This window comes from Megalopta genalis, chromosome 12, assembly GCF_051020955.1.
Source record: "Megalopta genalis isolate 19385.01 chromosome 12, iyMegGena1_principal, whole genome shotgun sequence".
NCBI lineage: Eukaryota > Metazoa > Arthropoda > Insecta > Hymenoptera > Halictidae > Megalopta > Megalopta genalis.
The window spans coordinates 8,955,960-8,982,204 of NC_135024.1; the positions used below are offsets into that span (position 1 = coordinate 8,955,960).

A 26,245-nucleotide genomic window follows, 5' to 3' on the forward strand; every position below is an offset into this window, starting at 1 on the left:
TCGATGACCCTTTCTGCGCACGACACTGATAAACGGTCGATAAGATCTGCCGGCGCACAGCTGGAGCGGTTCCGTGATTAATTTGCAAAACGGCCGTGAATTATTGACATCGAAAGCACACGCGACGACATCGAGTTCCCAGCGAAACGCAACTTTCTGCCTCTGAGAACGGACTCAGTCGGCACACGGGGCTTTAATTCGAAGGAGTCGGTCTTCTTCCTCGGGGTTCTGAGATGCCGAGAAAATTCGCAAGCAGGAATCAACGACTCGTCCCTTTCAAGGGCGACCTTAAACGAGACTTCGGCCGACGGATCAGCCCCATGGTGAAAATCATCGGCGTCGACGCCGCGAACGAAGCCGAGCCCGCGAAGAAACAGGAACACATCCCGACCACCAGCGAGATCGTCAACGATTTCTTGGAGAGCACCTCCATCCACGGTTTGCAATACTTCGGGAAAACGGACATGAAGGTCGGATTCTTCGGGAAGATCCTGTGGACCTGCACGATACTCACCGGATTCGCGTGTAAGCGTCGATCGATCCCGCGAATCGGCGATTTTCTGGAGAATGGAATAAGTGGACCCTTCGTTTCAGGTTCCGCCATCATGGTGATACAGTTTCTGAACCGTTACAACGAGAACCCGACCAACACGTTCATAAAATCGTTCAATAACCCGATATTCAACGCGCCGTTTCCGGCGGTCACGCTGTGCCCACTTTCGCCGATCCCGCGGGAAAGACGGGAGAAAATCTTGCACGGGATCAACATACCCGAGAACATGAGCGTGGAGACCGTGGAGAACCTTCTGAAGTATGTACGGTGTATACAGAAACATTCCATCACGATTCTCTAAGTTATGCGATTAGCGTATCATAAAAAGCCTATCCGCTAAAATGATTCTACATTCTTCTGAATCATTTCCTACATGCCACGTTGATCGAGAGTCTTGATGGATCACGCTAGTATCATCAGCTACGTTTGTGAACTGCAATCAATTTAATACTGTGCTCTCCGCGATTATGTTCGAAACAGATACGGTCACATCATTACGTTGCCGTACGCGACGCAAAGTTACGACGAAAGTTATCGTCTGGAAGAGCTGCTGGCTGCGAATTATTGGACCATTGCCGACTTCTTGAAGATCCTGCAGCCTTGCGATGACATGTTGGAGTCCTGCTGGTGGAGCAGCGAACGAATCGATTGCAAGAAATCCTTGTTGCTGTCTCATAGTTCTTACGGACTCTGTTGCTCCTTTAACTATCTTCTCGAGGATTTCGTGGGCCGTGATAAGCAAGTATCCCTGACAATGAGTCAGCCTGCTGAGATTTCCATATTTTACGCAGAGATGTCGGGAAAAATGCTTGTAGACGTTCAGCGAGTCCCGATATAATTAGTCCTGTAATTGCTGCGGGCACGATGACATTGACGTTTCTTTTTTTCCGGCGACGGTCAGGAACCAGCCAGTCCCGAAACCTATCCGGTCCGTCGACTATGGACGCAGAAGCGGTCTGAAACTGTTGATAAGTAGCCGGACGCTTGGCATCGATTCGAAGAACAGGTCCCGTTCCATTAAGCCGGTTCCGAACGGCAACGGAATAGGGGTGCGACGAAATAATAATTTAGTAATTAATTGTAACGACTTCGTAATTATGTCGAAGGACCTTGAGAATTGACGTGTCATGCGATGCCTTCGACAGGTGTTTGTCCATCACAGCCTCGATTTCCCAGGGCTCAACACTAACGCGTACATTCTCCAAAAGAGCACGGAAATGCAGGTAACAATCGGATCACAGAGTAATTACCGGACTGCTGACCTTCGTGCCAACTCGTGCGTACATTCGCGGGACATTTTTATAAAGATGCGAAGGAAATATATATTTTGCTGAGCGAAGAGTTTCTTGTGCCAACGATATGTATAAGATAAAAGTTAATACAGAAATTCTATAAACAGACGAAGATCCGCCGCCCGGTACAGTAATGTCTCCCTAACTGACGCTAAGATTGTGCAGAAAAATGGACAATTTAGGAAGAGGGGATACAATTATTCGAGCCTTGTAGCTCGTTCTTATAGTTGTTGACAATTCGCAACCATAAAAACGAACCGCAAGGCTCGAATAATCGTATCTCCTCTTTCCAAATTGTCCATTTTTGTGGACAACCTGAGCGTCGATTAGAGAGACATTACTGTAATTGCCTTAGGAAGAAGCCGGCTTATCGGGCGAGAAATGTCGGAATTTCAATTAGAAATAACTCCTCCACGAATATCACGAAACCACAACCAGATCGAGGACGATATAATGTTCTGCGTAGGTCAGCGTGAACCCAACGATAATCGAGAAACCGACCGATCTGCATCATCGCAACAGGTACGGCAAAGTCGTTCCAATTTGCGTCAAGGACGCCGATGGGCTCGAGTACTTTCCCATCTACACGTACTCGAACTGCTACGCGAACTGCAGGGTAAAGGCGATGATCAGGATCTGCGGATGCCTGCCGTTCATCTACGAGCACCTGGTCAACTACTATCGCATCACTGTAAATGCTCGCGAAATATTTCTATCGCGAACGGCTCTCGGATCGCATACAACAGCCTCGTGAATTTCAGTCGTGCGGGCTGGAAGGATTGTCGTGCATCCAAAAGAACACCAAGGAGATCAGTATCATCAGAGACGTCAAGTTTGAGAATCTGACCTGCACCTGTCGGACACCTTGCGTGGAAACTGTTTACGACGCCCTTCCCAACTCGATCGAACTGTCAATGCCGCAGGCTGCGATTACTTAGTGAGTGGACACCGTGCTAATGACGCGTTCGAGGACCCTGTCGGTGCTCGTGCCATTTTCTGAATCACGTTTGCGGTCTGTCTTGCGATGATCATGGAATAACGAACACACTGGATCTTCGCCAAACCGCGAAAACCGAGCTACGACGGCGGTTACAATAGCTCATTCCACTTTTGATATGTCGATGGTCTATTTTTACTACGAGGAGCGTTCTGTTTGACAGAATCAACGTTCCGTTGTTGTCGGTTGGCACGAAATACGGTAATGTCTCTTTAATTGACGCCCAGATTGGCCACAAAAATGGACAATTTGGGAAGAGGAGATACGATTATTCGAGCCTTGCGGTTTATTTTTGTAGTTATAAATTGTCCACAATTATAAAAATGAGCCGCAAGGCTCGAATAATCGTATCTGCTCTCCCCAAATTATCCATTTTAGTGGACAATCCGAGCGTCAGTAAGGGAGACATTACTGTACGCGGCGGAACGTTGAATTTGTGCGAAGATCCTCAGACCAGTTGTCAATCCGGTGTATAATTAGGATGGAATTCGCGATTATCGCGACAATACGTTGGATGATGAATCGTTTATCGAATGAATATTGAATCGAACATCGATGAATCATTTATTATTGGACTATATTTCTATATAATCGGGGATGAAAGGATGAACGTGCTGCCAGAAATCGAGTTCTGGCAAGCAACGACGCGATTAAATCTCCAGTACATCTGTTTCAGTAAAAACGTGTCGAGCAGAGACGCTATTTTGAGAGTGTTCATGAAGTCGCAAGTTTTCGTGACGACGGAGACCGTGTCAGCGGCCGACGAGGTTTATCTTTTGGGTAAAGGACTTCCAAAGAACCGTCTCGCATTCGCGTTCTAGCTTTCACAGCTATATCTTGACAGTTGTTGCTGGTTACAGCGTCGATCGGCGGGATCTTCAGCCTGTTCCTGGGCTGCAGTTTCCTCAGCGTGGTGGAGATCCTCTATTTCATCAAGCTGTTCTGCCGCGCCAAATATCTACGTTGGAAGAACAGCTCCGCCGCGAGGAAACAGAAACGAACGAATTACGAGGGCTACGGGAACATCAGACGGAATATTTATTGATCGACGGTGAATCAATAGAAACGTGTTTCTCTCCCACGGACACGCTGGCCGTTGTTGCCTTTCCCTTCCCGAACCGTCGTATCGCCAGGTTTTTTCTTTCGCGAAACCGATGATCGAACCGGAATCGGATCGGCTCGTTACACGAGTTTAGACGATCTATTGTGTAACGCGGCACGACGTACGCGCGGCCCGACGAGAATCTGGAGCAATTAGATCTATTTCGAGCGATTACTGGAACGCCACCGGTGGCGTTCGTAAAAATGTCTGCCGATATTACGCGTTTCCGCTTTGAAGTCCGAGCCTCGACGACTTCGCTTTGACGAGCCGATCCGGGGAACCGAGAGATCCCGGGAAACTGGTCTCGTTGCTAACTCGGCGCAACGTTTCTTCTGATCGTGTCGAAACCGGAAGTCGGCGTTCATCGGCTCTAGGCGCAACGTTGGGCGGCGGTCGTTCCACGGATCGGCGCCGTTCGATCGAAAAATCGAGAACAAGCGGATCTCTTTGTCGCGGTTTATTTTTAAGCTGATATTCGGGGCGTTCGGGATATCAAATAAATCGGTAATCCGATCCTCGGTGTATACCGGCAGAGCGCGGATTACGCAACGGCGAGTCCGCTCGGTTTTTACAGAGCGCGTACAGCGAGACGATAGCGAGAGATAGAGGCGATCCTCATAACGTCTATTTTCGGGGCTGCTATCGAAAACACCGATTTAGTTCCCTGTGTACGCTGAATGTTACAGACCGTACACACCGGTCGAAAGAGCTGAAGGAGCACCGGCTATTTTCGACGGGACGCCCACGCGCTCCTTACGCGATCGACCGTGCACGCATCCCATCTTCGCGAGCAGACACCTCCGCTCGACCTTTTTCTTTTCTTTTTTTTCTTTCACGCGAGACCTTAGATCGTGACCGCGGCGAGCATTTTTTATCGCGTTTATGACAGCTCGACGGCCGCAATCGTTACTTCTGCGAGACGCGTTGCCCGCCAGAAGGCTGAAACACGCGACTTTGCGTATTTATGAAAAACCGGGAGGCGTCCTTTGATCTTCCTACGTCCGACTCGACTTCTATTATGTTTACTGACCCCATTCGGTTTTTGTCGAAACCGTTGTTGCATCACCATGCGAATTGGTGCGAGCACGCTTGTTAGTCCGGCACACCTGGCTAACTAATATTATCGACAGCTTACTTACCGGTGGTTGTTTATAGATCTAATAACAGTTCTCCTCAGATTCTCAGCCGAAATGAATTTTCGCTAAGCTAACGTTAGTGTTATTAAAGCGGCCGCGATTAGGCTGCCGGTAGCTAAAGCGTTAGTTTAAAGCAGAGCTTGTCCACCAGAGCCTGTCCACTGATGTTTGACAATCGGTCGATTTGTCACCGATTTTCGTCAAAACGATTCACAGCGGTCGATAACTCACTCGTTGCCGATCTTTCTGCGGAAAACACTGTACAACACTAAACAACTTCCAGGTCGTGTGCGAATAGAATACACCGGTTCCGTTCATTTTGCAGACGTTTTAATAGAAAAATGTGGAATTGACGCGGACAGATTCAAACATGAGGAGGAAGGGCCGGCCAAGGCGTGCCCAAGGGATGACTGGATGTTTCGCGTGCTTCCCTCGTGTCGCTTCACTCCTAGAACCAACAAGAACGATTTACACATCTCCGACAGGCGTTTAGCATTTGTCGTCGTGGCGCGCGTCGACACGCGTTTGTCACGGGGAGTTCAACGAGCGTCGGGATAAGAAGCGACGCCGTAGAAGCTGCCAGAATAAGCAGAGAAGACGTACCATCGTAAAGGAATGTACTCTGAAGTTAAAACAGCCCCGCGTACAATAGCCAGAGACTGATCAGTAGAAGGATGAGGATGAAGTACGTGGTGAGGATGTTCCTCGTCTCGTGAGCCGGCTGCGGCATTTTCGCGAGATGTTCGCGGCGAACTGCGGATGACAGAAAATGCGCATCATGTGTCCCGTTTCTAAAGTTTCATTCGCGACGCTTCGACAAGCGACGGGGGTCGAGATCGTAATCTACTCACGGGACAATTGTCAGCGGTCGTTGATGGTTCTTCTGGTTAATCAGTTATTCCGTCGTCGGACGATTTTTACGAATCGAAGGCTGAGGTGTCGGTCGTGTGGTAGCGTACAGCGACGTGAACTGGTAGATCGATCGCTTCAAGTCGGCCCGAAGGGATCGAGCAAGCACCGTGCCACTTTGCGTCCGATCTTCGACTAGATCACTCAACGCAGGATCCGCAATGGTCCCGAAATTCCTCCAGGAACCCTGTCGGACCCCCACCCGGTCTATGGTACACGCTGCGTTGCACCTTCCCTTGTAACTTCTGCTCCAGGATTGGTAGCCCGGGTCCCACCACCGGTCGCTGATGCGAAACAGTCAAGTTCCGCCACCTCAGGTTATATTAAGCTTCGTGAATGTTGGTTAGAGCTTCGGTAGAAAAAGCACAGCGATCGATCCGCGATCCTTCTTGTCGGAAAGACGGTTTCAGGGTCGCCGGGCAGAGTGTCAACACCTTCTCGTAAACACTCGGCGACCTTCCACGATCGATAGGGTTGCCACGGGTGCTCCCCAGCTTTTTCGAGAAACTGGTCCAAGGAACCGCGATGTCATGCTGCGAAAAGAATTTAGGAGGACTCGTCGCTGATCAGAAAGAACGCAGCTTGCGTTTTACTGGCTGTAATCTCGCGACGAGACGCAGCTATCTCGGACAATGTCGTGTTTACAGTTTTCTGGGTTCGGTGCGAAAGCAATTCGATTCCTCGATCGTCGATCCTACGTTTTATCGATGCTCGGACATTAATGATAAGAGCTGCATAGTTTCTGGAAGTTTATAACGTATTTTAGATAATGAAAGATACGGCGAAGGACGACAAGAATGGCGAAGGTTGAAAGTAATGGAATCGTTAGTAAACGTTAAGAGATGAACGCGTTTTATTCGAAAATAGCTTTTCTGTGCGATGTGTTCCCAATTCGAATGATAATTACGTAAATTTTCGTTTCTGAATGGATTGCGAACATCGCGGGTGTACGCAGTGATGATTAATCAAATAGCAAAGGTATTCTACCTTTTGAAGAGGGCTAATTTAATTATATAGTAAAATAGCACAAGGTCGATTGATGTCACCTTTAAGTGATCGAAAGGAATCAACTCTTATTTTTAAACGAAGATGCTCCTGATCACACCCACGCTACGTGCTTGAATCCAAATATAACAATGGAATTCACTTTCAACAATGGCATTCCAAGGATGGGAATTTCGACTTCGACCCATCCAGTGTCGGATCGTTCTTTGTCCGTCTCTCACAGTCAAACAATGGACCCATTGTTGCAATCTTTGACGCTCGATTGCTTCTGTTGCTTTAAACCTCATCAATTTGATACATTTAACGCAGTTACGGAAATGATTCTTGCCGAGTCAGCCGTAAAAAGGATATGCACATGGAAAATGGGATGAAACCCATCGATTTAAGAATAAAAACGATATTTTGAGTATACAAAAATATTAAGGAAATCCTGCTACATCTACATCATGCAAAAGAAAGTTTATTTATTAATGTAAATATTGAGTATAAATGATTTTTGCCGCATTTGTCTTAAAGTACAGTGTAAAATCCGGCACGAATCAGCTGCTCCTGAAATTATAAAAATAGCGCCGTTACACGTAGCGGCAAAACGCTCAAACTGGTAGTCAATTTATCAACAGAGCAAACTTACTGCTGGGAAATGCACGATGGCGCCATCTGATGCTTCCAAAAATATAGAAACAGTCGGTAACTTGTCCACAGGTTTTAGCGTTTTGCTGCTACATGTATTGACGCTATTTTTATATTTTTATAAATAAGTAAACTTTTTTCCACGATATAGAGATAAGAGAGTGTCTTGAATATTTCTGTATCTTCAAATATTTATCTAACCCACAAATTGCTAGAATTCATCTAATAATCTATTCATAAATTTTAAGAGTTCAGATTATATGCGCAATGCAAGGTCGCAGAGAAGCATCAATTATGGCAACATTAGGACGCAAAAAAAGAATAAACCAAGGACCCAGGATCGTTCAGAAGAGTCTACTGCGCCGTATCGCATTAAAAAAAACAGGTAACTACACCGTGAAACAAAAAGCAATTAATTATGTTTTGCAGTGTTGTCGTCCGTTTTTTGATATGATATCGATCTAGCAATCTCTCCTGGATAATCCTGTGCACATCGTTTGTTTTTGTACGCCCTAATTTTGCCATAATTAATGTTTTTCGACGACCCTTTAGTGTGCATATAGGGGAAATTTAGTTTGAGCGTTCACCGCTATGTGGTGATAGTGTTTCGTGGTCCAAAAACGGGCTATTTTTTAAAAAATCGTAAATAAGTATAATCATAGCAACAACAGCGTGAAATCGATACGCATCAACATCGGGAACATTTTGAAATCAAGAGCATTCATTTTGAGCCTTTAATTACTGACTTATTTAGATTTTCCGAAACGTTAGGAAACGTATGAGAACATTTTTGTACCCTCGGAATGTTCGTTATACTCTTAAGACGTCACTGTCGTTAAATTTCTCGAATAAAGCAGACTTCTCTGTATGTATTAATATTAAGGAAATCCTGCTGCACACATATATCTACATCATGCAAAAGAAAGTTTATTTATTGATGTAAATATTGAGTGCAGATTATTTTTGCCGCATTTGTCTTAAAGCACAGTGTAAAATCCGGCACGAATCAGCTGCTCCTGAAATTATAAAAATAGCGCCATTACACGTAGCGGCAAAACGCAAAAATCCCGAAAACATTCCCTCTCGAACTCTTGATGTATCTCAAACGATCGCCCAGTGAACATTAGCGATCGTAAACAGAGTTTGAATCTATTGATGCACTGTGTTATTAGTGTTATCAATGATCGGTTCATTGCAATAATACCCTTTAAACTTTGCACGGCTCATGGCCGTATTGATGGCCGTCGGCACCCTCTTCTATTCCAACCTCTGTGGATTCATTCTGCAAACCCGCCTAGGAGTTTATGAATAAAAGATCCGCTTTGTCTCTCGTCGATCATGGTCCGTGCTAAGCTTAGACATTGGTGGTCCCGGAATCAACGTCATTTCTAAAGAAACCCGTAGCTATCAGGAATTACCAGTGCGGAGCGATCATTTCGGTGAGCTGCTCCATTTACCGCGAAAACTGCGATTTTTTTCCATAGCGTCGTCCCTGAACGAAACTGATCATCATTCGGAAGACTATGAGCAATGAAAATCGTCGGATCGATGCTCGGCGAAAACTGAACGCATTGCGTACGGTTAGACAGTGTGACAGTACTGTGCAGTCGTCGAAAGGGTGTGCCTCTTGCAAATTTTCATCCATCCGTCAGCTTCCGGTAAGCCCGCACCGCTATTGTTCCCCTACCATAGCCGCAACAGTAACAACAATATTAATTTCAAGGCTGCATTTCAAATGTCAATACTTTGGCGTGCGTCCTGCGATAAATTACGTTTGCGACAGTACCGTTGGCGTAGGGGGATCAAACGAAAGAAAAATCCTCCGCAGAGAGCGGTGCACGACGGTAAACAGGTCATCAATGTCGTATTCACGTGCAGCCTGTTCGTAACACCGTTCGAAAATCTATTAATGGTTGTATAGCGCGATGAAGCATTGCTAAAGGAACTGATCACGAGCGCATAACGGTAGGACTTAGGTGTGGGTGGCAGTAAAACCGGCTCTCTTTCGAGGGTCAGCGCGTGTCGGTTGCTTGAGAATGATGTTTCCCGCGAACCGGAGTGCATTTCGGGGCTGTTTACACGGCCGCATAAATCGAACGTTCGGAAGTCCTTCGATTTGATTGATGGAAAGCCGGCTCTATTCTGGTCGCCGAGGAAGCACACGTTTTGATTAGGCCTGGCGGCTCCTCTTCGTCCCCTCTCGCCCCTTGCGACATCGTCCATCATTTCCAGGCCTTCGGCTAATTTTAACGCGTAAGCCAAATATTAGCCGAGATGGACAATGTAGCAAACATCTTCGACGCGTTGCGCAACGCCACTTCCTGTGGCGTCGAACACCTGTGGAGGATCGTGGATTCTGGGCGGAGGTCCGTGTTTATTAATTGATCGGAAATAGCGACGGGCGTCATACAAAATACGTGTCTTTTTTTTTATTCGATCAGAAACAGGATTACACGCGACGGGAAATGGAGATCCTCGGCACAAGTGACGTGGTAACACGATTGAGCCGCACAGATGCACGTTGCAGAGAGACAGATCAAGGATTATTAGGAGAATACGTTTACAAAGGTTTGTACGTGTTCGTAAGCGCAGCGCGTTGCGCGAATATGGCCAGCGACGCGATTAACATAGTTATCCGACGAGGCGTCCGTCGCATAAATTATAAATATGTATCGGTGCGCATGAATATTGAACAGCCGGAGTTCTTGCGGAGTCTGTGGAAGTATGTATCTCGATCAACGAAATGGAAATGTACCCACCCACTTTTACGGGGTTGAACGGAAGGACCGTTCCGTTTTCTAACTATTCCTAAGCACCGATCACCACCGATCGCTTCGATTCGTTTCAGTTTAACTTACTTAATTAGACTAGCGCGACGTTGTACAGCTACTTGTATGCATCGTTTACTCTAGATAAGATCATGAAAAGATTAACAGCCCTTTTTCGCCCCGAAACTCGAATCGCAGTGTGCAGAACGAAATTTAAATATGTGCAGCGTACGCCGGGAAACGACGAAGGGAAACAAGATCATGAGACGAGATGTGACCGCACGACCAACAGCCGGGCTCGCGTTTTCCTTATCCTATGGTTTTCTAATGACTCAGAGACAGACAATTAATATCTGCAAGTACGATATGAGAGACCCGTTTCAATAAAAGGCGGGGACGCGGCCGCTTATCTTCAACTGGGTTTGCGTAACAAACAGATGCCGCCGCCACGTAAACACTTACAACCTATTTCCTCGCACTCCGCGATTCCGCAGAATTACCATCGCATTAATTAGTTGCTCGAAGCGTATTCAATCGTTAAACGGAAAACGGAGTCATGCCAGCGAAAATCCGAGCACCTCCTCCAACGAATAGTCGAACAGCTTTAAGTCTAGTTTGTACATGTCCGCCAGCTTTCGGAGCTGTTTGTACGTCAGCGTCGAGTAATATTTCTCGAGTTTCTTCGACGTTGGCTCGCTGTTCACCGGTTTCCCCGGGAAACTGCAAAAATCATTAAAGTCTTACTGAAACGCTGAACTTTCGCGATGAAATCTGGTTACGGGCGGTAGCGCGGGTAGTTCGTATAAGAGACATTTGCATATCGAGACATTTTTCTAATGCATGGAAAACGGCTCAACAGTTTGTCGATCGTTGTCGAAGCATCCCATCGAATTGACGGAGCTGCGGATTCTCTAGTAGATAAAATCTACCTTGCGATTGTCTCGGGAAGGGTATTGTCTTGCACGATGATAGCGAATATACTGAATATTGCAAGAATGAAGGGAGAGGAAAGGCGAGAAATTACAGATTCTCGTCCGAAAAAGTGCTCCCTTCCCGTTGAACTATCGGTCGATGAAGAAATTCGGGACTCACTTGACTGACTCGACGCCCATTCGTTCCAGAACCTCGGTGGCATCCTCCACCAAACTCTCGTACTTGCTGACGAGGTTGTAATTAACTAAGCACGGCTGGCACAGTTCGTAAATCGGGTTCCAATGCTCGTTTCGGGTCTCGTTCGACGAATCGTCCGTGACGAACTCGACGAACTCCGGGAATGTGACGTCGTCGCCGTTCTTCAGCGACTGCTCGGTAGCGTTTTGCCTGTATCTCTGCAAATGATCATCGCGTTTTGGTATCGTTTCGCTAAACTAGAAAACAGGAGAACGGTCCGCTAACCTTGACGATCTTCTTCCCGAAGCGAGACTGAAAGTACATCGAGCTCTTCTCGTGTTTCGCCTCCAATTTGTTCCTGTAGGCGGACAGAAGCCTTTCCAACGGATGCCGTACCACTATCAGCTTGTCGTAAGTTGCTAGCATTCGTTCGATCTCGGGCAGCGTGTAGTTGCTCAGCCTTTGGAAAGTGCCCTGCGAGTGTGCTTGATCGGCAGGTATCTCCAGGGGATCGTTACCTGGCCATTTCCCGGTGGCAACCATCAAAACCCGTTTCCAGTTCGTGCAGGCAACCTTACGAACGAATACGTGGCACTTAGCAGGGGCACAAATAAACAGGAACCTTTTGCAACCTCCCCGGTTGCGACACCCGGTATCTAAGTTTTCAATCGCAGACTCAGCAATTGCGAAACCGACTGCACGCTCGACTCCGACGTCGATAAAACCTGGCCCGATCGACTTCTGCTGCACGTTCACAAAGAGTCAAGGACCCGCTGAATTTCTGACACGCGAGCTAACTCGCGACTGAATCGCATGCTGTGCTACACGCAAATATACTACGAACAGCGGCGGCTGAATATCTTTCGAGAAAAAAATGCCAAAACAAGCATATTTTATAAACTCAACGGTGACTTTAGTAAAATTACCATGATCGAATGTCGATTCCCAGGCAAACACGAGTCTACATGACTGTTGTTAAAGTAGTTATGTTTCCTCCCCTCCCATTTTCTCACAATTTAAAACTGCTGACTTTTGAACTTTCAGCAATAAAATGCTTAACGAGAAAAGAAATGTCCACCAATCATAACTGCGTTCCGTAAAACGACGACACCAGCTTTAGATCGCCTCGATTAATCGTGCCGTACCTTAGGAACGTAGCAGTAAAGAAGATCGTGCTGCTCGTCCACCAATATATTCCTGAAGGATTCCGGTTCCGAGACTTCGTCGACCGTGCCCAAATCGTTGAGGATCTCCTCGCAGTTGTATTGCAATCTCTCCTGCCGTTCTACCAGGGCAGATCTCGCCAGAGCATTCGGTCCTGTCCAGGAATAGACGAAATTCTCCGCCTCGAAGAGGCGTCTCCTATCATCGTTCGTCAAGGTACGCTCTCCGGCTGCGTTCCCGGTCGCAATAGAGACCGACACGCTGAGGATAAGCAGCACTGTCTCCCGAACACAGCATCCCGTCATCGTCCTTCCTGCCCTCCCGGGACATTGAATTATTTTCTTGATGGTAGACAGCTGTTTACGAACGGTTCCTGCCAAATCAGACAAAACTCTGAATTGGTTAACGGCGCGCACCATCTTCCGCGGTTAGCAGATTCTTTTCATTCGAAGATCATCGAAACCTGGGATCGTACAGTTATTATTAGACCGTGGATTTTACGCGTTTGTGTCAAACGATGGTAGATCGAAGTGAAAACATTCAACGATTTTTAAGCATCGATGCAGCTTCTGTATACGGTAATGTCTCCCTTACTGACGCTTAGATTGTTCCACTAAATTGGATCATTTGGGAAGAAGAGATACGATTATTCGAGCCTTGCGGCTCGTTTTTATAATTGTGGACAATTTACAACTATAAAAATAAACCGCGAGGCTCGAATAATCGTATCTCCTCTTCCCAAATTGTCCATTCTTGTGCGCAATCTGGGCGTCAATTAGAGAGACATCACTGTACATATATCTGCGATCGATGCAGACAACTTTTATTTATTATTACACGAAAATTCACGGTCTAAGGATGACTATAGATAGAGAAGAAAAGGTCATCGTACAGAATATTCGAAGTGCAACTCCTTCATGGATGTTCTCCAGTTTACGAAAAGCATGTGCGACGAACTGATTTCCCTGTGCATTCGTTTGCAATAATTTGCATGCAGAAGTCAGTTCATCAAGCCGCACGAGGAAATACTGTGCGGAACCTTATTTTTCCGGTGCATAAAAACAACAGATAGCGGAGCCGATCGACGTTCATTGATCGTGCACACAGGGAAGCCCCCACGCGATTCACGAATTGCATTGATATTTAACATAAACAGAGCTTCGTAAATCGATTTCATTTGGCGTAGAAACACGAACGACCGCGAGAGGTCTTTCAATTAAACGTTTATTGGTGTCAATTCAGTCAGCTGGTTGCGCGTTTGAGTGACACGGATTCGCGGTTGTTGTGGGAAATCTTCTCGGAACTATGCATCTGTGAATCAGAGATCCATATAGGAAGGAATAGAACGTAACGATCGGACCGAACGACTGAGACTTTCCTGCCGGCTAATTAAACGCCTCCGAAGTGGGCTTTAAACGAACGGTTCGCCGGAGCGTTTCGTGCTCGTTTATGTAGAGCAGACTTTTCCTTTGAAAAAGCGACCACTGGACGCCCGGATTCCCGTCGGTTTCAGGTCAACGATACGACGAACGGATCGGTTAATGTTCTAGAAACGCACCGACACCGGTCACACGTGAGAAAAAGAAAGGGAGCAAATTCGATCGCGTAATTCGTCTTCGAGAAAAAGAACACAGAATCCTGACCGCGGACGATCGCGATAACAGTATTACGAGTTACGAAACCGATGATTCCCTGTATCTATAAATAATCGATTAACCTGTATCAGGCGAAAGTTATATCTTCATAGTAATCGTAGACGTGCTTGTCTTGCGATTGCATAATACCACATTCGGCTGTTTCACAATACATACTTGTGCCAGCCTGGCGGGCATTCGATAAGTATCTTCGCGTTCGATAACAGGCAAATGTTTGTTTTTCGAAAACTCACGTGGATTATCTTCGTGAGACGATATCGCACTCGAACCACTTCGATTTTAACGAAGGAAATATAGTATAGCGATTCAGGGGTTTTACAGGCGATAGGATAATATGTCAGACACATTTCGAGCTCGAAGCGCTCGGCTTCGATTTAAAACCACCGGTGCCCATGGTTATGAATGAACTAATGGACCCTAACGGACGCTAATCAACGAACAACCTACGGCACATTAGGGTGCTCCAATGCGCTCCTCCGACAACCATCCTCGGTAACCTTCCGATCGATGTAACCTCTGCCCAACCAGTGTATCAGTTCCGACCGACGCAACTGCCGTCGACTACCGTGAACGGTATAAATAGGTGTTGAAAATTCAATTCGCCGATCGGACGGCTACAACAAATGAATCGCCATCGTCGGCTCGGTATTGCGCAATCCGATTGGAATTCGCCGGACAATTGAACCCCTCCCCTGAGCCTCGCACTCGAACAACCCGATAAAAAGCGAAACGACTCGGATGGTATATAGGTATCAACGCGGAATCACGATCCGGAAAAACAATGTCACCGAACACGGTCGTCACTCTGGCGCGCGCTCGCTCGTCCGGTCAGCAAATTCGCGACCCACTGTCCTTGAATCGCCGTGAGACAGAGTCGCGAGCTCACCTGTTGCGGGCAGTAACGGTGGACCGCGGACTGTCAAAATCTACGTGGCATCGTCGGGCAAGTCGAGTTCGATGATCCTCCGAAACGATGGCCCCTTCTCTCCTGGAGACGCACCAAGATTCGTCCTCCGAATTCTCTCGGGTTCTCCGAGGACCGGGAAATGGAAACGACGAAGGGGATATCCTCGCCGGTCACCGAAAATCCCTGGATCAGCCGAAAAAATTGGCACAACGCGCACGTTGGATCACGGCTGAACCACGGCCGAACCGATGATGGCCAGTCCGGCTATTGCCTTGTATCGGAGACCTTCTGACATAAGAATGGAACGTGGTGCCAGTTTGTAGAAGTGAAAGAAGCTGCGCGCGCCACCGGACATTGCATCTTCGTTTCTTCACCAGGGACACGCTCGATCTTCCTTTTCCACCTGTTCCCGCTCCTGAGCACAGCTCGCCGACGCTCCGCCGACAAAATTCAAGACGACTCGCCGCGCCGGAGCTCGGTCCGTCGGCTACGAAGCTGGACTCGCGCATTGTTCCCGAGCTTCCCGTTCCAGAATGACTGATTAGAGGGCCGGGTATAGGTCGTGGCCAGGTAATTTTCGGAGGTGGGACAACGGGGGTCAGACCGTCGCTGGTTTTTGACGAAACGGCGACGTGGCCGGTGTCCTTGGGCAACTTGAATTTTAAAGATTCCCCTTGCGAGCACCGGCCATTCTTTCGCGTAACCTTGCGTCGATATTGTTTCAGTACGGTTTTCAGATTTTTGAGATCGACTGACACAAGATCGTCGCCTCGAAATCGCGGCGGAATTGTTCGTTGAAGAGCCAGCTAGAACCGAGCGCGCAAATAAAACAACGAAGACCGTTCACGCGAGTTGGTCCATTTTCCAAGTAATTGCTAACTCCGCCGACAAACATGAGTTGACCATTGTGCCGTCCGCGCTCGTGCATGTTTTTGCAACAAGAGAAACAATCGACTGCGTTGTTACGGGATTCAAGCAAACCATGCGATGAACTCCACTCTTCGCGATCTTCCATTCTATAAATAGTCGATTCTTTCGGGTCCAGAAGGTCGGCGTTCCAGTCTTGTGACGCAGAAATACGATAGATGCTATCTCAGCCGACACTTTTCTTCAACGACAAAGGAAACGGTCCGAAACGGTACTACAAGAGCGGGCATCGTCCCGTGAGAACGTTCGAGATGGGAATCCAGAGTATGCAAATTAATCCATCCCGTGTACCGCATTAATAAATCTAGTCGAACGCCTCTTCTGTCGAAACTCTGATAGGGCGAAATGCTAGTGAAGCGTCGACCGGTGAAAGCGCTTTGCACAATGGGCCATTCACGATCAATTAGCGTGGAACGTGAACTACGCCATCGGCGGTATATTGATACAATCGTTTCGCGCGGCCGATTAGGCGACTAGCTTAAAGATCCTCGCCCGAATATGCGCTATCCGTTGCCTCATAGCTCGCGCGACGTCTAGAGAAAGTGCCTTACCTTCGAGCACCATCTGTGCCGTACACTTGTCCTGAATGACTTTAGTCTTGCTTTGGCCTTCGTCGGATGACCATCCTACGAAAACGGACGACTGGCTGACGAAAAACGGGCCGAATGAGCTCGGCCAGCAAACGCGCTTCGTGTTGAACATGCGGTGTCGCGATCGAAGACAACACTGACCGTCGAGCGCGCACGTGTTACCGCATTAGCGAGTGAATCCGAAGTTCCCGAGGGATTTAGGTAACGCATCGTCTTCGTGCTTCGTCAATGTTTGAATAGCACGTCGGACACTGATACGTCTCGACGCTGATATCGTCTCTGTTGACACTTCGTACTCTCCCATTGCATTAGACCGTAAGAATCACGATTAGCCGAACGCTTTCTACCAATGACGCCGAAACGTTTCGTAAGATTACCGAAACATTTGGCAGAAGTTTTTTTATTCGTTTCGTAACGCGCAATCTCGTGTACCTCGACCGCTGTCTGATAACGGTGCGCACGATTTGTGTTCCTAAAAATTCCTCAGACGTCGCAGAAAGCAGAAGGTGATTTGATTCTGTTCAAGGAAAATGATGCTCCAACTGGCATTGTGGCTGCTGATCGGCCTGATCGTCCTCTGGCTGTTGCTCAACGTCTCCAGGGTGGTCGAAACTGTCTGGGAAATTCTCCTGCCAATCTTCGACTCGACGCCGATCGACCTGAAGACGAAGTTCGGCGAATGGGCCGGTGAGTAGCTTCGTCGATACCTTCGCGTTGTTCTCTTCGTTTTACAAATATCGTCGTCGGAAATACAGTTGTCACAGGATCGACCGACGGCATCGGCAAGGCTTATGCGAAGGAGCTGGCTGCCAGGGGCGTGAACCTGGTGCTGATTAGCAGGTCCTTGGAGAAACTGGAGAAGACTAAGGACGAAATCCTGCGGGAGCGCTCGGGGATCGAGGTGAAGATCATCGTGGCGGATTTCAGTAAAGGAAGGGAGATTTATCAGAAACTGAAGGAACAGTTGGAGGACGTTCCCGTCGGGATCTTAGGTAATTGTTGCGCGAAGTATGCGAGTAGTTCTCGGTGGTCTTGGGAACTGGAACGATGGAGCATAAGAAAGTGATTAGCGCGAATGAGTCTAAAAACGAGCGGCTTCGATGGAATCTAGGCTGACGGAGAGTGAGAGGTGTTAACTTGCAAATTGCCAAGATTGTTAACGTGTTTTCGTTGAGGGTGTTGCATGGGAGTACAAGACAACGACAGCTGATCGATTATCAACCGACATACATTTCCAGTGAACAACGTCGGGATGATGTACAGTTACCCCATGTACCTCGGCGAAGTCCCAGAGGACGAGCTGTGGGACATCATCTCTTTGAACGTCGGGGCCACCACGTTAATGACCCGGCTGCTCATCGGGAAAATGCAAAAACGTGGAAAGGGCGCAATCGTGAACATCTCGTCTGGCTCGGAGCTGCAACCGATGCCTTTGATGACCGTCTATGCAGCGACGAAATTATACATTAGAAGCTTTTCGGAAGCGATCAGGAGCGAGTACTCGAGGTTCGGCTTGACGGTGCAACACCTGACGCCGTTTTTCGTCAACACGAAGATGAACGCGTACAGCAACAAGCTTCAGGTAATTCGAAGCCGCGCAACTGCACGCGGTGCTAATTATTGATTTATTTAGAGACCGCGACAGTGATTGAATTGGAGCATGAATTAAGTAAATAGTATTGTTGTCAGCGTTTTGGAGCACTAAGTAACCGATTACTGTTTTCATCTATGAACTACAGAAAATAAAATCCGTCTGGTGATTCTTTTATTTAGTCTTTTAATAGAACCAAGAAAAAACTGTGCCACCATCGATGGTACTCATTGGATTTTGCGATGGGTTACAGGTGACCAGCATTCTCGTGCCGAACGCAACGACTTATGCCAAAAATGCGATCAACACCCTCGGGAAACTGGATACCAGTACCGGTTATTGGAGCCACGGGATCCAAAAGATCGTTACGTCGATTCCGCCGGTGCATATCAGAACGAGGATCGGATTATTCATAAGCCAGATTTTCAGGAACGATTACCTCAAGCAAAATAAGAACAGTTAAAGAAGCATACGAACCTGTGTATCGTAATTAAATTTTTATTGATTATAGATAGTCTGTCACTCACACCTAATGTATCATACATTCTTTACATGCTAAGTCGCGTGATTATGTAAAAAAATTATACGAAAGCATTTACTAAAATGTTCATGAAACAACAACGCGAAGGATGTAAAAAGAATAAAACTGCAAACAATATGTTTTTCGAATTTATTGATTTTCTCCTTGACTGGTCCAGGAAATTGATTTTATGTATAATTAACCAATTGTTTTATAACAGATTTTCCATTTGATTACATGCCGACTGATACGTTTACGGGATTTAAAATTCCTGTAAAACAGTTTTGAACGTTTCCGTGATTTTGTTGGAGAGAAAGTAGCACGCGCGAAGCGGCAGCGATCCTGCGGAATCCAACTTTCACGGTGTCTGCGCAGAAGATCCGCGAAATCGGTTCGAACTGAGCACCCTTGCGTACGCATTCCCGGATCACGTGACCTGAGCGGTCAAATTCTCGGTAGAAGGTGACGCTTATTCTCCATCCATGCTTCGCAAAGGAAAGACGTACAAATTTTCTACACGTTTCTCACGACGAGCAAGATGAGTCAATAGTGTACCGAGCGGCTTGCACACGCAAGTGTGCCGACACAACTAAATAATCATGGAGTGAGTACCATTTAATACTTTAAGGGCTGTCCGTGGGTTTCTATCGAAACGCCAGAACGTAGGCACGATGTCTGGTCTGCCATTTTGTGAATCATCATTCCGCAAGCATTCCGAATGACGTTATCACCGAACAACGAATTTCACTTCTCATTCTATGACGATGTGAGTTTCGTATATTATTTAGAAGAAACCAATTTTTAGGACACTAAAATTGCAAGTGCTTTTGTTAAATTTGACCAGATGACATGGTTCGGTGTTGCGTCATGAAATTATAGTGTGTCTTTGTACTCATATTTTCCGCGAACATTCCTACCATAATGAGTTGCTTGTAAGTTACATAATACAACTGGAAGACAACGCGCGTATTTGGTTCGCCTCGAAATTTTTTAACTGTTCATTGATAACCATCAATCTTTTTTTAAATGTTTTTCCTTTTTGCGCACATCTTTGTATTATCAACCAAAGAGGTAACACAAAGTCTGAGTAATTGAATTAATGGGACAAAAACTGACAATTCAAAATTTATTCTAATTGTTGGTACAGTTAATATGTTCATGTTTTAATATGAACAAACAATTGTATAGCTTATGCATAAGTCGCATAATAATCGACACATTAAAATGTGGAAATGTTTTCAATGTATTGAAAAATATTTTATAGTTACATTATGTCTAACCATAAGTCTTTTACATTTTCAGAGCCATCATGGCGCTCACTTCGAGCTACGTCGCACAGACGACACAAATTTCTTTTCATTATTTATTGATACCTCTTGATGGGGCCCGTATCAACAATGTCAGCTGGTCAGGATCAAGAGATTTGGATGTGGAAGCTGGAGCCAGTGTCCCCTAGTGGGACATTATCGACAGATGTAGAGGATGACTGGCTTCTGTTCGATGATAAGTCTGTAGAACCTACTAAAAATGTTGAACCTGTTATGTACGAAGAGCACCCCACCCGAGCACAAGTTGCTACAAAACTTTTAGAAGAGTTGGACGAATGGATTAAAGAAGGTAAGCTTTTATAGATATCTCTAAATAATTATAAAAAATATCTATATATAAATTTTAATCATTTTTTCAAAGATGAAAATGGATATTTTTATTCAGTATTCTTACAAAATACTATTCCATTGTACATTATTTGTATATAGATATTAAACAAGCTTCTTTATACGCAAGTTATAAGTCCAGTAGAAAAAACTCACTGGAATTTGCACAAGATCAGTCATGTATCAAGAAATGTATGAAAGGTCACCATTAATGCAAGAAACATTTATCAGGTGACCTTTCCTATCACAAAATTGCATTACAGTTCCAATACAAATACAAAACACAATACATAACAAATAAAAAACAGCAACTGTTGCAGATTCATATATAGGATGTTCCAGTATTCATGGTCTAATTAGAAATAGAGTAATTTTCTCCCTAAAAATAAGTTATAATTTGTTTTTTTACACACTAAACCTAATATAAAAATATTTTATTCTATATTTTGAGCTTCGTTTTTCTAGTAAAATCATCCTCCCTTTGATTGATATTGAGACATATCCTACATGTGTGTGAATCCTGAACAATATATGTGTATATACATTTTGTGAAAGCAGTCAAAAAATGTTTATAAACGTACACGCAGATTAATAAAAAGTGAAAACTAACACCCTTTGTTACATTTCCAGCTAATTTGGTATAACCATAAGTTCTTAGTTATCAATACGAGTATATAAATATTTCCACTAATTTGTCTTATAATGTAAAAAAATATGTTTATACATTTAATAATTTGTATACAATAGGATTGCAGTCGCTCCGCTGCAGTACACATACGTAGCCACCAAACTAGCTGGGGATTAAAAAGTTTGATGCACTCGCGTTGGTACGATTCTAAGATTATCATTGCTGTATGGCGTATGAAGCGAGCCATAGATACTGCGGTGTCGATATATCTTTAAATATCAAACTGCGTAAAAGTAGGCGAATACTTGCAGCTCGTTCTTACGCATGCATCGATTAAGTCAGCGTCCCCTGGTTTTCGAAGCTCTATATACAAAAAGGACAGAGGCTAATGTTCAACGCATTTTATCGGACAGCATTCTCGATACTTGGTATCGCTTTCATTCTTCCCGCTTCCTCCAGCGTGTATCTCATTTTTCTTTCTTTTTTTTTCTGAAAAAGAGAGTGGGACAAACTGGTTAACCTCTATACAAACTGCTTTGGTTGAAGGCCGATAGGGGAATGACGCGTGTTTAGTTGCGTTTGCGTTGGAGTAGGGGCGGCAGAGGGGAAAGTCCAAAGATAAGCAGGAGTGGTCTCTCGGCAGTATTGCAAACTGATCGTACGATTCCGTCGATTAGTCTTCGTTATGAGTCGACTTTCTGACGATACACGATCGTTTTCTAGGCGCATTGCGCATTGTTGTTGTTTCAAATGTGCAAGTATCTCCGTTCGACAAATCGTGTCGCGTCAGTGTCGGTGTCGTGATTTCGTGACCGATGAAGTCTGTTACATTCGCAACTACTGTGCGTGTCAGTGATTTCGACGCTTAACAATCAAATATTCAAGTTGATCTATGGTGAACCGTATGCTTCGCCACGCTCGACGACCGTACAGGGAATTGTAAATACGAAACCCCCCGCCACAGCGATCTATCGATCTACATTCGTAGCGTAATTTTCGTTCTCAACATACGTTAACGTATTTACACGTGTTCTGTTGATCTGTACCGATAGTGGGATTCGAAAGCTGCGACACGATCGCTTTGGAATTTAACTTGAAACCGTTCCGGGGCCGTGGAGACAATTGTGAACGGAAATATTCTTCGATAGATCGTGGTCTATCTATCGGTCGATGAAAAGTGATTGGTGAAGTGCGTAACATTTATGGATGTCTAGTTAAAATTCAATCCGACAAGAGAAAAAAAGAGAACCACTTGGAAAGGAATAAAAGAATACTGGCATTTTTAAAACTGTTGCGAGAAAACGACGAATTGTCTCGATGCCCGAGTGTACTAATGTTGTATGATAGCATGCAGTTCGCATATCGCTACACGTGGAACCGAGAGATCATTATTAATTCCCAAAAATTGGTAAAAAGACGTTGAGCTATAACGACTCGCGTCTATACTTGGCGGACTTTTGGCTGCTTCCCGTTAAAAAGAAACACCGTACCGTGCTTCAAGAACATTATTTTTTACTTAAATATATATACAAATATATATTTTTTTTCCTTATTATTATATACAAATATATTGCTCTTTGAATAAAAAGGTTCACGAAAACACGCTACACGTGATAATGGCTGCTATATGCTACAGCGGTACGTTTCCTTTCGCTAACAAGATTTCCCCTCTCTTTTTAGCATTCACTTTGATTGAAAAATATCTTTATTACGCATATCAGAACACTGTTACCACATTGTTCACATTATCATACGGTAGAATTGGATCGCAGCGTCTTTAAATACATTACTGTCGAATTATATGCTTGAATATAATTCGCGCGATGTCGAATTTACACGTATATGTGACGAACAAAAAAGTATACGGCGAAGTATATGTTGAATATGAAACAAATCATGTTAATGATATATTATGAAATAAAATTGAACGTTTACTTTCTCTATTACTTATTGAGTGTATTAATGGTAATTCGTCAATCACACTTAAAGATATAGTTGTACTATATACTTGTATAAATCTTTATATTTAAAAAGATTCTTATCTAACCCCTTGCCCTCGGCATTTAAATGCAGATAACTTCTATATTTGAAGTGAAGCCTAATCAAAGTTTCACGAAGAAATAGGTTAGGGGTAGTTTATCAAACATTAAATGTTTAATGTAGTCAAGTATGTTACAATACATGCAAAAAGTTTTAAAAAATTAACAATTATAATGTAGTAACTGAAATTTCAAAATTATATAATATCAACGATTTGAACACTTTGTGAATACATTTTTATAAAACAATTTGTTTTCCCAAATATAATCAACAAATAAATACGAATGTGTTATCTTTCTTTGAAATGTTAAAAAATAAAATTTTTTGGTACAGACTGCATTTTTATGCTCCAGTAGCAAACTGTGCTCTAAATAATGTTGTACGCAAGTATTGATTATAGCAAGTGTTAGTAGTCAAAGAAATTGCAAATCAAGAACTTGTTTTTCTAGTTGAGCTGGTAATGTCCATGAAATTATATATACATTAAAGTACCACACCTACATATTGTTCATGCAAGACAAGTAAAAGTACTGTTAACTTATATTCTGAAAAATTATACAACATATAGAAAATATTATTTTTTCATTTTCAATCAAATAATTAAATCTATAAGTCTACTACAAATATGTCTGATCACCAGAATCTGATAATGTGGTATCAATGTTTTGTTTGTCTGATATAAAATCTGCAAACAATTGATTAATGACTGATGTGAGAAACAGATTATTTTCTATACATTTTTATCATTTAGGACTAAATGACTAATTTTTGTTTACATTAAAAAATCTTTTTTACAGAACCTTTTTCCGACTGGTTGGAGGAAAAGATAGAATTACCCATTTTCGAGGAATTACCAAGTCCTGAAAATGGACATCTTAAACCAACCACATACAACGAAGTTACAAAGATCCCTCAGCAAGATGATACACAAACACTACTGCAAGAATTTGAAACTGTTCTGGGAGATGTGGAAGCTTGCCATCAAATAGTCCCTACGTCGAGTTCCACGCTTACACCACCTCAATCACCACCGCCACCACTTCATAAACCATTAAGCGTGGACACCCAATTACTTATTACCTTGCAACCTGTACAACCACTATACTCCAATCATCAGTCCATGTACGATGTGGTGGTACCCGAAGAAAAAACGTACACTAATGAAGTACCTGTACAGTGGAATCCAAAAAACATAATGTTAGATCCATTAAACACAGACGTTGCACACGACTTAGCTGTGGTGGATGAATACGTGCGGTTGCAAACCGAGGATATTCCACCATCTAGTCCATGCACCAGTTCAGGTGGTAGTTACACATCGTCAGAAGATTCTGTAGACGATCCAGATTGGATTTTTGAAACTGAGAGAAAATGTACAAAACAATCAACTAGCTCCTCAGCCAGAAGCCGTCAAAAACCATATTCCCGTCCATCCGTGGAAGACAAAAAAGTCCGAAAAAAGGAACAAAATAAAAATGCGGCTACACGTTATAGGCAAAAGAAAAAACAAGAGATCAAAGAAATATTAGGAGAGGAACGTGAACTCGCGGATCATAACGACAAATTAAAGAATCAAGTAAAAGACTTGCAGCGAGAAATTGGGTACTTAAAAGGCTTGATGAGAGACTTATTTAAAGCCAAGGGTCTGATGAAGTAATCCATTCACCCACCGCCGATATGTTTAATCATTTTTATTAAATTTATTAATCATATTTTTTCGACACTAACTATTTTACAATGGTCCTAATAATGTATTTTAATACATAGACTTAGATTACTGATTGTTATTCCCTCTTCTTTTTTAATCTAGCAACATATTCAAACATAAATCTAAAGTCTATCACAGCTTCTTAGTAGGACTACAGAACTATCATCGTGTAATCCATAAAAGTATGCACCATCTTCCGATTTACCGATGGTCCATTAAGATTAGCAAATAAGATGCATTATATAACCAAAGAATTTACGAAGTATACAACCCTATGAAACTCTGCTGAGTGGAAACTTGTTGTTGCTGAGAATTCCGCGTGTCATCTAATGCATCTTAATGATGCAAATCTCTTCATTCCATGCAATTCTAACCCAATCAAGTTATGAGTTTTCTTACAAAAAAATATTGTATTAGAAAAATAATAAATGGGTTATTGTGTAATAAACAACGACGTTATTGTCAAAAACATCCCTGTTTTTTAATACCCTCACAATTTTAAGAATTAAAATTGTTTCGTCGCAAAAGATTTTTGTATAGAAAAGAAAAGCAACATAAATTTCCAACTGAACAAAGTATTCACCAAATTTTCTTTTACGAACAATCAAAAAAATTATTTCAACTTTTACTATTTATCAGTATGTAGTTGTTCATGTAAATTTATAAGTATATGCAATGTTCTTATGTAAAAATAAAACAACAATGTTTATTACAAACTTATTGTTCATAAATATAATATTCAAAGATTTGCAGTGCTTACGAAAATCATATGAATAATGCAAATAATTAGATACACTGAAATTGTATGTAAGTTTCAATTATTTCATATCTGTAAAATTGAATGAATAATTGTTTACGTTTGTGAAATGTATAATCTGATCGAACATGTGATATTTTGATAAAGATTATAGAACATATTATAGTGAAAATTATGCAATAGAATTCTTGTAACATTAATTACTTGATCTATTTGCTAATTTTACGATAGCATAAACTAGGACAATAGCAAATGACTTGCTATCTTAATTTTCTAGTATAATTTTAATCCTCATATATTTTTTACGTTATTTAATTACACATTAAAATGACTTCTTTACGTGAATTGCATCAAACAATTACAAGTATTTATATATACACTTTACATGACAGTCTAAAATTTATGTGTATATATATGTATATATTTATATACTGAGCAGTTATTTACACATAATTGTCCTGGATAATACATAATTTAGACATCATTTATTTGATTTTCCATTTCCTGTTTATTTTGAGTAAACTATTTATTTATCTTGATTAGATAATTATATTTTTGTGTATATGTATACGATCAACGAAAAAATATTTTTGTACCATAA

At 43.6% G+C, this 26,245-nt stretch overlaps 4 protein-coding genes across 13 annotated transcripts; 3 read left to right on the top strand and 1 right to left on the bottom strand.

Moving 5' to 3' along the window:
* Positions 1-71: 71 nt before the first annotated feature.
* Positions 72-3,927, top strand: LOC117220104 (sodium channel protein Nach). Of its 2 annotated transcripts, none has more exons than XR_013034566.1 (9): positions 72-525; positions 595-811; positions 1,034-1,291; positions 1,455-1,602; positions 1,699-1,776; positions 2,312-2,536; positions 2,607-2,782; positions 3,505-3,622; positions 3,703-3,927. XR_013034566.1 is itself a non-coding variant. In XM_076525622.1 (9 exons), exons 1-9 carry the CDS (start codon positions 234-236, stop codon positions 3,885-3,887), a joined length of 1,683 nt encoding a protein of 560 aa, XP_076381737.1. In that variant the 5' UTR covers positions 72-233; the 3' UTR covers positions 3,888-3,927. The 2 variants fall into 2 exon arrangements, 1 of the variants encoding a protein (XP_076381737.1); XM_076525622.1 differs by having other exon boundaries at positions 3,519-3,622.
* Positions 3,928-9,172: 5,245 nt separating this feature from the next.
* LOC117220163 (inactive hydroxysteroid dehydrogenase-like protein 1) lies at positions 9,173-18,994 on the top strand. Of its 5 annotated transcripts, none has more exons than XM_033469881.2 (5): positions 9,173-9,282; positions 17,272-17,432; positions 17,501-17,737; positions 17,984-18,327; positions 18,590-18,994. In XM_033469881.2, exons 2-5 carry the CDS (start codon positions 17,276-17,278, stop codon positions 18,797-18,799), a joined length of 948 nt encoding a protein of 315 aa, XP_033325772.2. In that variant the 5' UTR covers positions 9,173-9,282; positions 17,272-17,275; the 3' UTR covers positions 18,800-18,994. The 5 variants fall into 5 exon arrangements, with proteins under 5 accessions (XP_033325772.2, XP_033325770.2, XP_033325773.2 ...); XM_033469879.2 differs by lacking the exon at positions 9,173-9,282 and adding an exon at positions 12,750-12,882; XM_033469882.2 differs by lacking the exon at positions 9,173-9,282 and adding an exon at positions 15,670-15,798.
* Positions 10,032-16,857, bottom strand: LOC117220160 (carbohydrate sulfotransferase 11). 4 transcript variants are annotated; one of them, XM_033469872.2, is made up of 5 exons: positions 16,707-16,857; positions 12,648-13,039; positions 11,788-12,075; positions 11,485-11,720; positions 10,032-11,112 (listed from the first exon to the last, which is right to left on the bottom strand). In XM_033469872.2, exons 1-5 carry the CDS (start codon positions 16,855-16,857, stop codon positions 10,947-10,949), a joined length of 1,233 nt encoding a protein of 410 aa, XP_033325763.2. In that variant the 3' UTR covers positions 10,032-10,946. The 4 variants fall into 4 exon arrangements, with proteins under 4 accessions (XP_033325763.2, XP_033325766.2, XP_033325765.2 ...); XM_033469875.2 differs by lacking the exon at positions 16,707-16,857 and adding an exon at positions 15,208-15,498; XM_033469874.2 differs by lacking the exon at positions 16,707-16,857 and adding an exon at positions 14,769-14,943.
* A 307-nt stretch (positions 18,995-19,301) lies between the features above and the next one.
* Positions 19,302-25,358, top strand: crc (bZIP transcription factor crc). 2 transcript variants are annotated; one of them, XM_033469877.2, is made up of 3 exons: positions 19,302-19,460; positions 20,159-20,473; positions 23,977-25,358. In XM_033469877.2, the coding sequence occupies exons 2-3, from the start codon at positions 20,236-20,238 to the stop codon at positions 24,834-24,836; spliced, it is 1,098 nt and encodes a 365-aa protein (XP_033325768.1). In that variant the 5' UTR covers positions 19,302-19,460; positions 20,159-20,235; the 3' UTR covers positions 24,837-25,358. The 2 variants fall into 2 exon arrangements, with proteins under 2 accessions (XP_033325768.1, XP_033325769.1); XM_033469878.2 differs by lacking the exons at positions 19,302-19,460; positions 20,159-20,473 and adding an exon at positions 21,822-22,777.
* The last annotated feature ends 887 nt before the right edge of the window (positions 25,359-26,245 follow it).